We start from the raw sequence: 15,274 nt of genomic DNA, 5'->3' as shown, positions 1-15,274 counted from the left end.
GATTGAACAAAATATTTTCTTAATCTCAACTAAATATCTTTGAAGTACAGTTTTATACTTGAATAAAAACAAAATTCTTGCATTGTTCTTGTAAGAATGTACGTTGTAGTACACACCAACTCCATTCCACAAAATTAAACACTTACAATAACACACACACAAATATATATTGGCGATTGTGCAAAAGTTATATTTTTTTTCCTCAATTTGTTTAATTTTGGTTTGTTATCTTTCGTCAACTAATATTATATATATATATATATATATATATCCGCTGGTCAATTTATTTGATGTTTAAAGTTTTTGCCAATCAATTATAAAAGGGTTAACTTTTTCTCTGTTTAACTTACATTAACTAAAACAGTCTATTAATAATAGATATTTCAAGTGATTGTCAAAGGTTAAGTCTTTTCATTATAATAAGAAGATTATTTTTTTAAAAAAGTTGATAAATTATGAAATGATGTGCATTTATATAATTATGTGTGTCTTTTCAGCATGCAACTATTAGAAAATACTGTGATAATATGTATAGATGTGTTTTATCATAAAAATTTGTTACATATTTACAAAAAGTAATGAATTTTAAAATATTGTGAAAATATTTAAGAAATAGTTTTATCATCTTAAGGATGTGTCCTTTTATTTATTTATTTTTTAAATATATTAGTTTTAAATACCTTTGTCTTTTCATTATAAAAATTTATTAAATTTGAAAAGTTGCTTTTTTTTGTCAACAAAATAAATATTTTGTTAAAAGTTCCTATATTAAAGATCAATGCTATTAAAACCAAAAGGCAAAGTTGGACCTAACTTGATTCTAGGTGAAAATTTAAAAAGAATTATATTATCTATCCTATACGAAAAGGAATATATGAGGAGTAGGGAGACTGTCCACGTCCTCAATTAAAATCAACCTATTAGAAATCAGTTTCCTGCCACGTCACATTAAAACAACTCAACACAGCTTACATACAGATTATTATGTGGGCTATCAATACATCTCGAATTGGCCCATATAAAGCCCATGTCGCCTAAACCTATTTTCGCTGGAAGGTTGATTTTTGATCACCTACGACTCTTCCATTTCGTTGTCACCGTTTCACCGTTTCAGTTTTCTGTAATTATCCCGATCCACTCTTGATCAATTAATTATGTTATTTACTCCTTTCTTTGTACTTGCGTTCCACCTCCTTCTGGTTCTGCTGAGTTGAATTTCTATTATACAGCTGAGAGACGATATACGAGAATATATGAGAGTCTTGGTGGTTGGTGCCAGTGGATTGGGCTGTAAGCTTCTCAAGGACTTGGCTCTTTCCGGGTTTCGTAATCTGGATGTGATTGACATGGATCGAATCGAAGTTACCAATCTCAATCGCCAGTTCTTCTTAAGGTGATTTCTCCTTCTTCCTCTCATGTAAGGATTAATAGTTTCGTATACGATTGATTGATTTGGTTTGTGTGTCTTTGTAATTAGACTTGAGGATGTAGGAAAGCCTAAGGCAGAGGTAGCTGCAAGGTGTGTCATGGAGAGAGTGAGTGGAGTGGAGATTGTGCCGCATTTTTCACGTATAGAAGACAAAGAGCTTGACTTTTATAACGATTTTAATATCATTGTTCTTGGTCTTGATTCCATCGAAGCTCGGAGATACATCAATGGCGTAGCTTGTGGGTTTTTTGGTATGGATATTCTTTCTTACTATTGTTTTAACTTCTCTCTGCCTTTGGTTTTTTTTTCCTCCCTAATCATTTGTTTTGTGTGGAGTATAGAGTATGATGAGGATGATAACCCGAGGAGTGAAAAGCAAGAGGGTCATGTAGTCATGGTAAGATTCTATTTCATTTTTCTTCGCATCACCCTGTGTAAAGTTCACAGCTTTTTATTTTGAGATTCACTTAGTCGTTGCTGTGTAAATGCGAACTTGAAATTCGGCAATTTCTAGGGATGGAGACACTGGAGCAAACGATCATGTATCCATCGATCCAAATCATCTTTATGAATCTAGATGAGTCCTTGGGGAGGCAGATGAGCGAGTCTTCTATCTGCGCTACAGAGGAAGAAGAGGAAGACGATGATTCCAAGCTGCAATTGGGTCCTCAGTACACTATCAAGGAGCATCTCGAGAAGGATAAAGTTGCTTCCTTTTTCCTTTTTCCCTTTATTTCAATTTTTTTTTTGAATAATTCTTCCTGATGAATCTGAATATATAGGATGATGAGAGCTTAAGGAAGTGGAAGGAACAGCTTCTTGGAAGTGTTGATGTCACCAACATTGGAGGTTTGTTAAAAAAAATACAAACTTTATAATAGTAATTATAATAATCTTGGAAATGATCCATAGGTCATTGTGTTTGTTTGCTGTATCTGTGTCTTATTGTGAATAATTTGGTTATAGATTCTACATTTGTTTCTTTTATGGAGTTTATAGAACTTGGCTCTTTTATATGTGCAGAGACTCTTGACCCTGAAGTGAAGATCATTAGCCTGGCCATCTTATCACCTGGAAGACCAGATATTGTTCTTATGGTACCCGAGAATGGGAATCCAAAGGGAATGTGGTTTACTTTGAAAGAAGGGAGCAAGTACTGTTTGAAATTCACGTTTCATGTTAACAACAACATTGTTAACAAAATAAGGGATGGAGGCACTGGAGCAAACCAGGTTTTTTAAAAAGACTCATAAAGATTTTGATATAATAAGTACTATTACCAAAATGAAAAACATAAGAATTATTTTCAATTTCACTAATTGATAAAAAAAAAAGCTTACAGTTTCACATATTGAGACTTTACCAAAATTCGGCAACAATCAAACCAATTCCATTCAAAAACCACAATGTTTAATATTCCAATTTGGATTTAAAATCTTTAATTTTCCTGCATGAGAAGAGGAAACAAGAAATAAACCAACATGTGAAAATTATTTTACATATTATTACTGTTGCAAATTCATGAATTACATAAGATCATTGTCTTTCTCTATTTTCAGAAACTTAAATATTATAATTATAAGTGAATAAATTATATACAATTTTATTTTAATAATGTAATTATAATTATAGGACAAAAATTAGATTTAATGAAGTGTATAAATTAGATACCCTAAAATTATGGTAAATTCAAAAATTGAGGTAGTCTTCAATGAATTTGATTATAGAGCAAATTAGCTCAATATACTGAAAAGAGTGGGATACCATTGAATTGGGGGAAAATGGTAATAATGGGGGAAAAAAATTGAAGGGAAATAGGGTATGGAGTGCAAATAAGGGGGAAGTTGTGTATAGAGAGTACAAATTCTCTTGATTATATATACATGTAGACTTTATTAGAAAAAAATATTAAATTAATTCTTTGAGCAGTTATGTTTGATTCATGCTGTAAATTTTTTTTTTAAAAAAATCAAATTCTTTTAAACGGTATATTTATAATTATCAGATTACGTGATTAGTAAAATAAAACAAAAATATAAAAATATTTATTGAAATTCTTTTTTCCTATAATTAATATTGAAATTACTGGAAACAAACTCACACGTCAATCCCTGATGATGATAAATAAATGTTTGTCAAAATCATCAAAAAAGAGAAGAGGTGTGATATAAATGATGCATTAAGCATAAACAATATTTCTTTTATTTTTCTTTACTCAAAGCTAAAAATATATTTTAAACAAAAACCAAGTCTTTTTTTTGTATCACAGCCTCTTAAACCAAAATAAGAATTTAGTAAGCAAATGAATATAGTAAAATTCAAACAAAGAGGTGTATTATAAAACATAACAATAGCCAGTTCTGTACATAATGTATATACTAGATGTATATAGATGACAAAATTTTATATAATCTTATCACAAGAAAAATATTAAAACACATTATATTCAGTACAGTATCCTACTATATAAAAGGTACTATTTTTGGAGTTTCTAAAGGGTGCCACATGGGTAGAAATATTCCCCACCAATCAATATGTCATGTCACTACGGGCTGGGTTTCAAACCAATTTGAAGTTCCGGCCCAACCTTGCTCCATTCCAGCCCAACCTTATACATGTGGAGAATATTTTTAAAAACTAAAATACCAACGGACTGGTCCAACCCTGAACTAAAAAAAAGGTTTCCAATTATCTAAATATCTAGAAAACACTCAGCCTCCCCCTGATCACCAAAATAGGTTGCTTATGTCCATTTGAATGAAGACGTCCATTACGCTCCTTCCATACGAAATAGATAACTGCTTGAAAGATGAACTTGTGTAGTGTTTTGGCGGTTAAGAGAAAGTAAAATGAGAAGAAATTATTCAATAGAAATTGCATAGATATTTTTTTGAATAGCTGATAAAATATTATTGAGTATATTATTTTATATCAAGTAAAATATATTGAAACCCTTCCTTTTGTGCTAAACACATCTTAAATGGGATAATATAATTATCAATGAACAAAGAATTTGAAATGCGTTATTTTACATTTTTGGGAACATCATTTTTTCACGTAGACATCCTCTATATATTAAAAGAGAAACATTACAACCTTTGAACCATGACACATGTCATCACGAAAATTAAGCTTAGAAAAATAATTTGGTTCATCTAAACATATATTATACTGTTCATTAACCCTAATCATATAATTAATTATTAATATAAAATAGTCTTTATTGTTTTCTTAAATAGAACATACGGAATTATAATATATATGATAATTAATGATTTTAAATAATAAAGATTTGATAATATTTTGTCTTATGTGGCACCCATAGAATTACTTCATTTCTAGGAAGGTTGACAAGACCTTTTATTTGCAACACTCTGAATGTGGTAAATATATGAGATATACTTTAAAAAATATGCAAAAAAAAAAATCTAATGTTTCAGTTGTTAACTTCTCAAATAAATAAAGTTAATATCTATAATTCTCTTATATTTGTATCTATAATCGGTTTATATAACTATTTATGTATTTCTAAATTGTATTGTTTTCCATCAAATTATAATAGTTTTTTAAATAGGCAAATAAGAATAACACACAGAATACAAATTACCTTTTAATTTAATAAAGTGAAACAATTCATTTTAGAATTTTTTTGTATCTTAAAAGAAAATTCATATGTTCTAAATTTATATTATATGTCAATTTTAAAGTAAAAGGGTAATTTTAAAACTACAATTTAAAATGTACATTGTAAATGACTCGAGTAATCATTATATTAAGCATACTCATTTTTATTTATAAAATCTTACGCTTCTAATACACCGAATAAGAAAATATAGCTACATATTTTAGTTCAAAATAAGCTTTGTTAAAATTAAATCGATATCAAATAGTAACTCATTAGAAAGTTAACATCAACCAAGTAAAAACAACTATTATAGAAACAAATCAGAATCACATATATCCATTACCTTCATAAAGCAATGTCAAGTTTTTAAATTTTAATCATTCTTTTGAATATGTGATTAGCTGATATAACCTTTTAATCGTTATGTATCCTCATTATTTTAAAAATAGTTACTACATATAAAAATATACCGTAGTATACAGCTAAAAACTATTAAACGAAAAAAACAGTAAGATAACTGATTATTTTTATAAAAATCTACAAATACCAACCAAAAAACTAAGTTCTACTAACTCAATGAATTCTACCAAAGATTACATGTTATGGAAACCAATTTAAAAAAATCACTAATAGAAATACAAATATGCTACCAAAAGAAATATAATAGTTAAGAATACTAATCATTCTGTTCAAAAAAATTAAGTTAGTTAAAATTCATATGATAACTTCTTTTATCTACACATTACTAAAATATTAAACATTATATATATAATCAGTATTTATAGAAATATTTCAAATCAATATGGTCTATCATTAACAACTCTCAATTAGAAAATATTAATATTTTTAAAAAAGTTAAAGCGCATAATAAAAATAAACTAAAACAATAAAACGATAAAAATCACTATGGCTACACTAAATGGCAAATATGACATACAAATATACACTTAAACTTTATATTATTTCAATATATATAAATGAACAACTTTGAATCAAATAATGTAACAGTACATCTGTTATACTTTTAAAATATACTATTACTAATATGATGTTTTTAGAAAACATAATATATGAAAACAACGTAACAATTTTTAAAGATTGTTGTAAATAGAAACTAATAACAAAGAAAAGTAGAAAACTAAAAAATTCTTAATTAAAACATCACTCTTTCGTAACTTTTTCTTTTCATTTATCAACTTAAAAATAATTTTAATATTAAATTATAATAGTTTCGACCTCTAATCAATTGAAACACCAAAATTTTAAAATATAATCTATATTTCCAAAACAAATATTGAAACATTATCCGCGCTATATTTCCAAAACAAATATTGAAACATTATCCGCGCGTAGCGCGGACCAGAACCTAGTAAAACATAAAAGTAAGTCATATACTAATATTCAAATTAAAAAAAAAATTAGAGCACATAATCCGCGCGTAGCGCGGTAAAATCTCTAGTATAATTAATTCAACTATAACATTAATTTTAAACGTAACACATTCAGAATTAATAATATAGCCTATTTAAATGGTAAGAATATACATATCACCATTATTAGTGTTGAAATTTATAAAGTAACCAATGAATTCGTAAATCTAAATTTTGCATGTTTGTAAAGAAGACTTTATAACGTGACAATTATGATAAAAAAAAAATTAAAAACGTAATATTTATTGAAAAATAAAACCTCTAAAAGTTATACATCATGCACATGATTATAGAAGAGATTGCTGCATTTCGTGCTTTTGAAGTCTCTCTTTCTGTCTAGAATTAAAATTAAAATTTAAGTTAATTTAACTGGAAAAAAGAATCCTGAGTTGTTTCAAACACGTGAGGACTATAAGTACATGATCTGTCTGTGTCTCTTCTTTCTCATCAGATTTGGTAGTTTAGGTTTCTCGTTTACAATCTCGAAGCTTCTGGTAATATAATTATCTTCCATCTCCTTGATCGTAATTCCCAATCTCCTCTTTTCTAAAATTTCATTTATTTATTTTGTTCCTTCTAAAATCCCTGGAAGGATTGAGAGAATGAGAGATCTCAGCAAATGGCTGCTACAAGTGAGAAACAGAACAACAGCTCAAAGCCTCCTCCTACGCCTTCTCCTCTGCGCTTTGTTTTAAGATTTCAAGTTTCGATTTTGGTGATACCCTTTTGAGATTCGTCACCGTCCAGTGTAGTTACACACTTTGATGGTGCGTGTCCTTTGTTGTCCGTTGCATTATTTGTTTGGTCAGAATCGAGTCAGCTACGTTGCCAGGATCTTAACATGATCTCTTTGGCATTGTAATGAAGATCCTTGTAACCGAATCATGGTTATGCCACTTAGATCTGTGAGAGAACTTTAGTCTCATTGATAAGATCTTGTGGTCTGTTAGTTTGATCTGATTGGCTTGACTGAAGGTTGCTGATGTGAGTGTAAAGGTATTTACTATTTTTGCTGTTTGTGTAGCCCAACATGAGTATCTTGATCTCGGGAGGATCTGGTTTCATGCATTGGCTCTCACTTGGTTGATAAGCTGATGGAAAATGAGGTTTGTATATTTCTACTCTCTACAGAAATTGACATGTCTCCTATGTTTGTGCATTGTTTTGATCAGTTATTGTAATATATTGGCTGTATTATTCTGCTCCAGGTCATTTTTGCTGATAACTATGTCACTGGATCAAAAGAAAACCTCGAGAAGTGGATCGGTCACCCTAGATTTGAGCTTATTCGTCACGGTATGAGACCCACACTCTTATTTTCATGTGTGAAATATTGTCTTCATGTCTGAATATTTGTTTTCCTTTTTTTTTTTTTTTTGTTGGGATTGAAATGTTAGATGTTAGGGAGCCTCTGTTGATTGAAGTTGATCGGATTTACCATCTTGTTTGTCCTGCCTCTCCTATCTTCTACAAGTACAACCCCGTTAAGGTTTGTGAGGAAACATATATATGTTCTTAATTAACATCCATCAGAAGCAATAGTTTTTCTCTAAATATCTAATCTGTTTTCTGCAGACCATCCAAACCAATGTGATTGGTACACTGAGCATGTCAGGCGTGTTGGAGCAAGGTTCCTGCTGCTCCCTATTTGTTAATCAAATCTTCTTTTTTCATCTCTAAACATTGTGTTCTTCTCTTAAAACAGAATCCTCCTCACCTCGACCTCGGAGGTCTATGTAGATCCTCTCATCCACCCTCAACCTGAGAGCTACTGGGGAAACGTCAACCCTATTGGTGTTCGGAGTTGCTACGACGAAGGCAAGGCAAGCGTGTTGCTGAGACATTGATGTTTGACTACCCACAGGCAACATGGCATTGGTCAGTTTTGTGTATGTTTACCCCCCCCCCCCCAAAAAAAACTCACCGCATCACTTAACATTAAGATTCTCATTGAGTCATTGTGTCCATTTGCTATTTTGTAGAAATCCGCATTGCTAGAATCTTCAACACGTATGGTCCTCGGATGAACATAGATGTTGGGCGTGTGGGGAGCAACTTCATTCCTCAAGCACTTCGAGGAGACGCATTGACAATTCAGAAACCAGGGACACAGACTCGCAGTTTCTGTTATCTATCAGACATGGTGGAAGGAGATGATACTGGCCCTATCAACATTGGTAACCCAGGTACTCCTTATAAAAAACACTATGGAGGATCGTATCTTTCTCATTGTTTAGGCTTGTGTCTTTAATCTCTCTGTTTGTTTCTTAGGTGGGTTCGCAATGGTGGAACTGGCTGAGACGGTTAAGGAGGTTATAATCAGTTTTGTCTGAACCATATGATGAATCTTAATTGAGTTTTAGTTTCCTGTTGTTTGGTCTTAATGATATATTTATACGCATGCAGCTGATTACCCCCAGCATAGAGATAAAGATGGTGGAGAACACACCGGACGATCCTAGACAGAGGAAACCAGATATAAGCAAGGCTAAAGAAGTGTTGAGTTGGGAGCCAATGGTGAAGCTCAGAGAAGGACTTCCTCTCATGGAAGAAAATTTCAGACTAAAATCTAAATTATATTGTAATGAGTCATCCACCAAAAAGAAAATGGCGCAACCATGCAAATTATAACTGTGACATATATAATATTAATTAAGATAACCGGTTTGGCTCAACGATAATAATTGAATGAAACCAAACCATAGATTAAGGAAATAGGGTCGTAAGCAACCAAACCATAGTTTATTTATTTATGCTAAATCATACTCTCCATACACATTCCGATATAATAAAGCTCCCACTGCTACAACAACACAAAAAAAAAAAAAACAAGACAAGTTAGATCATTCGAGGAATTAAATCGTGGTCTTTTGTTCGAGTAAATCAAAATAACCATAGCAGAAATTGTAATCTGCCAAAAAGAGAGAAGGTAAAGCTTTCACAAAAGAAAAAAAGAGAGGAAAAGAAACATACTTGTCGCAGTGCTCATAGAAATAGGACAGGAATGCTAACACCGCTCTTTCAAGGAAGACCACGGCTATTTTAGACTTCGGTTAAGACAACCAACGCTCTTTTGCGGCGGACTGTAGGCATTTTGCATGTTTGTTAGTATTTGCATCCAAATGCAACATCTAAATACTATGTTAATTTTTCTGTTTTTTTTTTTTTTAAAAAAATTTGTAATACCATTTGAATACTAATAGTTAAAAATTAAAACTTTCATTATTTATATTAATAATAATAAACTAATTATAATATTAAGATAAATATATTAAAATTAATTTTTATTTTTGGCAGACAATTAAAATTTTGCGGTTCTGGTAAAATATGATTTTGCGGTTTCAGCGGAACAACTTAGTTTTCCAATTTCAGTGAGAAAAAACAAATTTTTTAAGTTTAGCCAAGAATACTAAATTTTTCGGTTTTAACGAAAAATATGATTTTTTTTTGGGCAGGAAAGCGCAATTTTCATTTATGTGGAAAAACTCAATTTTACGGTTTAAGTGGAAAAGTTCGACTTTCCAGTTTTGGCGGAAAAACATATATTTGCGATTTTGGCAGAAAAATTAAATTTTTGGTTTTGTTAGGAAATTTTGATTTTTTGGTTTTAGGGAAAAACACGATTTTACGATTTTGGCGGAAAAGTGATGTTTTTTTTTTTGACGGAAACACAAATTTCTGGATTCGATGGGAAAACTTGATTTTTTTTTTTGTTTCGGTGGAAAACACATAAATTTGCGGTTTTGGCGGAAGAGATTGATTTTTTTGCTTTCAGTGGAAAAACGCAATTTTGAAGTTTTGACAAGAAAATTTGATTTTCAGTTTTAGCGGAAAAACTCGATTTTTCAATTTTGTAGAAAAATTAGTTTTCTTTTATTTCGGTGAAAAAAATCAATTTTGTTGTTTTGGTCGGAAAAATTGATCACCTCCATACAACAGAAGATTTAACAATTGAACTCACTGCTTCATCTCGAAGCCCTGGACAAAAGTTTTGTAGATGCCTCCACAGCCAAATACCATCACACAGAAAAACCCAAACAATAAAGTTAAGTCGAGAACGAGAACGGAAAACCAAAATCTGAAAAAGAAACAAATGAATAGAGACCCACATACTAGAACCAGACACAAACCCAAAAAATCCTTATTTAATATATAATGCATGTTTTATATTTTTTTAATTGCTATGTTTATACTAAATATAATTTACTTTAATCCAATATTTTTTTTTGTGAAAATACTTTATTTTTACCCTATTTTTCTATTAATAAAATAGAATTTCATAGTTAAAATAAATTATATTTATCGTCCCCACAAATTACCATATATTGTTAAGTATATTGTAATGAGTCATCGACCAAAAAGAAAATGGTCTAACCATGCAAATTATAACTGGACATATGTGTCATACGATAACTAATGAATTAATTTCGAAACTATTTCTTTAACCTAAAATAAGTCTTGCATAAAAAAAAAACAAAAAAGAGAAAGAATTAATTAAGATAATCGGTTTGGCTCAACAAAAATAATTGGATGAAACCAAACCACAGATTAAAGAAGAACAAAACTTAGGTTCACCCTTTAAATTCACCTCACCTTTTATGACCAATAAAAATAACACATAGATTATTAATTAAAAAATATTAAATTAAATAAAAAATAACGACAAAAAATAATAACGCTAATTTTAACGACGCTAACGCTTCCAGCGAAACCCTAAATCTGAAATTCTAAACCCTATACCCTTAACCCTAATCCTAGATCCTAAACCCAAATTATATACCTTAAAACCAAAAATAGACTATAAACCTAAACCATATACCCTAAATCCAAATCTTAGACCTTAAACCCAAACCGTAAACCTTAACCCAAACCTCTATAGCATCTAAGTTTGGGGTTTGGGTTTAGGGTTTACCGTTTAGGTTTTAGGTCTAGGATTTGGGCTTAGGGTATAAGTTTTGGGTTTAGGATTTACGGTTTGGGTTTAGGATTTACCATTTGGACTTATGGTTAAGGTTTTGGGTTTAGGGTATATAATTTGGGTTTAAAGTTTACGGTTTGGGTTTAGGGTCTAGGACTTGGATTTATGTATAGTTTATAGTCTAGTTTTTGGGTTTAGGGTATATAATTTGGGTTTAGGGTCTAGGATTAGGGTTTAGGGTATAGGATTTGGGTTTAGAATTTAGGGTATAGGGTTTAGAATTTAAAATTTAGGGTTTAGGGTTTAGCTGTAAGCGTTAGCGTTGTTAAAATTAGTTTTTTTATTTTTTATAGTTATGTTTTATTTAATTTAATGTTTTTAAGTTAATAATCTATGTATCATTTTGATTGGTCGTAAAGGGTAGGGTGAATTTAACCTAGGTTCTGTCCATTAAAGAAATAGGGTCGTTACACTTTCTTTGTTAATATAGTAATCCTTTACGTTTAGGATAACAAATGCGTATGAACACACATACAAAGAGAGATTTATTTCTACTTTGTATAATTTTCATTGGCATCGTTAACGCTTTTGTTTCCAAAATCCAATAAAATGGAAACAGGGTCGTTACACTTTGTTTGTTAATGCCTTAAGGACAATATGTGTGTATGAACACACATACACACACACACACCAAAAGGGATCTGTTTCATTGTCACAATCTACTTTATATGATTTTGTTTACTATCATTAACTGTTAGTTTTGTTTCAAAAATCCAAATATGGAAAACTACGCATAATACACTGATGAATCTTTCTAGCTGGCATAAAAAAAGAAGCTGAAATGGATCGTCGCATCCAGAGAGAGATAGAGCGAGATGCATGTGCCCACACCTACTAGTCTACTACAGTCTACAGGTTGAAGTAACTTCGTGGTAACTTCTCATCTTCACCTGTCTATATATACGCACACATTGATCGAGATCATTATCACATATCAAGTTCAGACTCTTCCTTTTTTTCATACTCAAAACCAACTAAAAACACATTATGGCTAACAATTTAGAGGCAATTTCGAAGGATGACTTTCTGAGTGAGGAGGAGCGTTTGCTCATCCTTAAAACCGAGGTCGAGTCTTTGAAGGAACCGAAGGAACATACGTATCTCTTTGACGGTACCGTCGACCTAAACGTGCTTGGTATGTGGCTCCTCCATGATCTACTACTACATGCAATATTGATATTTTCTCTATCTTTCTAGATACAACAAAAACTTGTTTATCTTTTCATGAAATTGAAAGCTGCCAAGACTATGAACGCTACACGTGGTCACCTAAAGACATTGGTTGGTACTGCATGCGCATTCGTTATAAGGGCAGAAGATAAGAAGAGAGGTCATGAAGTCCCATCCGGGGAGGTTTTAACGGTCACTATGGAGGATTTCGACTTTGCATGGGGATTGGTTAAGCAGATAGATCCTGCGGAATTTGAAAAAAAAAGGTGGGTTTAAACCGCTTCTTAGTTTTTTTTTTCTTTTTGAACTTTGGCTTAATTCATTTCTTAGTTTAAACATCGTCAAGCTTATGCAAATTTCTTTCTTTTCCATGATCTTTTCAGTCCTTCGAAGCCAGCGAGAAAGAGGACGTAAGACTAAGTCAAGCAAGAATATAGTTTGATTCAAAAAAACCATATGGAATAAATTTATTAACATTGAGCATTATATGATGCGTACGTAGTACTTGGCTTGTAAGTGAACTAATATGGGTTTGATGCATATTTTATATTTTATTCCTCTTTATTGAACTAATATATATGTGGAATTTATTATCTTTCTCTTTTCTTTTTCGGCAAAATGTGTGGATGGTGAATATATGCGTTTGAAAAACATAATGCTAAGCATAACTTGTGTCTTGAATTTTTCTTTCGAAAACTGTTTACCAACAAATTGTAAATAAGCAAACAAAAGTGTCAAACATAAATATAAGTTATAAGAAGAAGAAAATGCAGAGTAAAATTAGTAACCCTATAAACAATTGTAATTACGCACGAAAAAAAAAAGTGGCAAACATAACACATGTAAGTTATATAAATAAGTTAGTTAAACCAAACAAAAAAAGCTTAACTAGTAGATTGGTTCACGTAATGTTGTCACTTGTCGACAAATCATAACATTTCTTCTTTTGTACATACTCAGCTATTTCTATTTAAAACACTGATATTCATTGTTGCACATAATTCGGAAACAGGAGTATGTTAGAAGAATCAAAATAAAGAACTTGACAGTTCAGAAACCGGGGACACAGACCCTCATCAGTTTCTGTTATGTATTAGACATGGTGGATGAACTTTTCCATCATGGAAGACGATGATACTGGCCCTATCAATATTTGTGTGATCTGTGTACGAATTTATTAGTTACAATAAGAAGATCTTCTAAACTAATTTACTTCTTCAAATTTTATTTCTTGGACTTGTAAAAGATTGAACAAAATATTTTCTTAATCTCAACTAAATATCTTTGAAGTACAGTTTTACGTTGAATAAAAACAAAATTCTTGCATTGTTCTTGTAAGAATGTACGTTGTAGTACACACCAACTCCATTCCACAAAATTAAACACTTACAATAACACACACACAAATATATATTGGCGATTGTGCAAAAGTTATATTTTTTTTCCTCAATTTGTTTAATTTTGGTTTGTTATCTTTCGTCAACTAATATTATATATATATATATATATATATATCCGCTGGTCAATTTATTTGATGTTTAAAGTTTTTGCCAATCAATTATAAAAGGGTTAACTTTTTCTCTGTTTAACTTACATTAACTAAAACAGTCTATTAATAATAGATATTTCAAGTGATTGTCAAAGGTTAAGTCTTTTCATTATAATAAGAAGATTATTTTTTTTAAAAGTTGATAAATTATGAAATGATGTGCATTTATATAATTATGTGTGTCTTTTCAGCATGCAACTATTAGAAAATACTGTGATAATATGTATAGATGTGTTTTATCATAAAAACTTGTTACATATTTACAAAAAGTAATGAATTTTAAAATATTGTGAAAATATTTAAGAAATAGTTTTATCATCTTAAGGATGTGTCCTTTTATTTATTTTTTTTAAATATATTAGTTTTAAATACCTTTGTCTTTTCATTATAAAAATTTATTAAATTTGAAAAGTTGCTTTTTTTTGTCAACAAAATAAATATTTTGTTAAAAGTTCCTATATTAAAGATCAATGCTATTAAAACCAAAAGGCAAAGTTGGACCTAACTTGATTCTCAGTGAAAATTTAAAAAGAATTATATTATATAATTAATTCAACTATAACATTAATTTTAAACGTAACACATTCAGAATTAATAATATAGCCTATTTTAATGGTAAGAATATACATATCACCATTATTAGTGTTGAAAGTTATAAAGTAACCAATGAATTCGTAAATCTAAATTTTGCATGTTTGTAAAGAAGACTTTATAACGTGACAATTATGATAAAAAAAATTAAAAATTAAAAACGTAATATTTATTGAAAAATAAAACCTCTAAAAGTTATTCATCATGCTCATGATTATAGAAGAGATAGCTGCATTTCGTGCTTTTGAAGTCTCTCTTTCTGTCTAGAATTAAAATTAAAATTTAAGTTAATTTAACTGGAAAAAAGAATCCTTGAGTTGTTTCAAACACGTGAGGACTATAAGTACATGATCTGTCTGTGTCTCTTCTTTCTCATCAGATTTGGTAGTTTAGGTTTCTCGTTTACAATCTCGAAGCTTCTGGTAATATAATTATCTTCCATCTCCTTGATCGTAATTCCCAATCTCCTCTTTTCTAAAATTTCATTTATTTTTTTTGTTCC

At 30.4% G+C, this 15,274-nt stretch overlaps 2 protein-coding genes across 3 annotated transcripts in view; both read left to right on the top strand.

The window, feature by feature from the left end:
• LOC103861975 (putative cyclic nucleotide-gated ion channel 9) overlaps positions 1–15,274 on the top strand; it is a 64,602-nt gene that overhangs the window by 19,458 nt on the left and 29,870 nt on the right. The gene's annotated exons all lie outside the window — the stretch shown is intronic.
• LOC103869631 (UDP-glucuronic acid decarboxylase 3) lies at positions 875–13,440 on the top strand. The gene is given in 20 exon segments (XM_033288574.1): positions 875–1,393; positions 1,478–1,680; positions 1,771–1,826; positions 1,944–2,134; positions 2,212–2,278; positions 2,453–2,661; positions 7,509–7,550; positions 7,552–7,590; positions 7,693–7,780; positions 7,882–7,973; positions 8,060–8,093; positions 8,096–8,114; positions 8,190–8,304; positions 8,307–8,342; positions 8,344–8,362; positions 8,467–8,670; positions 8,756–8,796; positions 8,891–12,597; positions 12,700–12,898; positions 13,016–13,440. Coding segments are annotated over 15 exon segments (1,419 nt in total). The 5' UTR covers positions 875–1,393; positions 1,478–1,680; positions 1,771–1,826; positions 1,944–1,945; the 3' UTR covers positions 9,116–12,597; positions 12,700–12,898; positions 13,016–13,440.

The sequence above is a fragment of the Brassica rapa genome, chromosome A03, assembly GCF_000309985.2.
Source record: "Brassica rapa cultivar Chiifu-401-42 chromosome A03, CAAS_Brap_v3.01, whole genome shotgun sequence".
Classification (NCBI taxonomy): Eukaryota; Viridiplantae; Streptophyta; class Magnoliopsida; order Brassicales; family Brassicaceae; genus Brassica; species Brassica rapa.
Note: the sequence above shows the minus strand (reverse complement) of the source record. Positions and strands in the feature narration are given on the sequence as shown.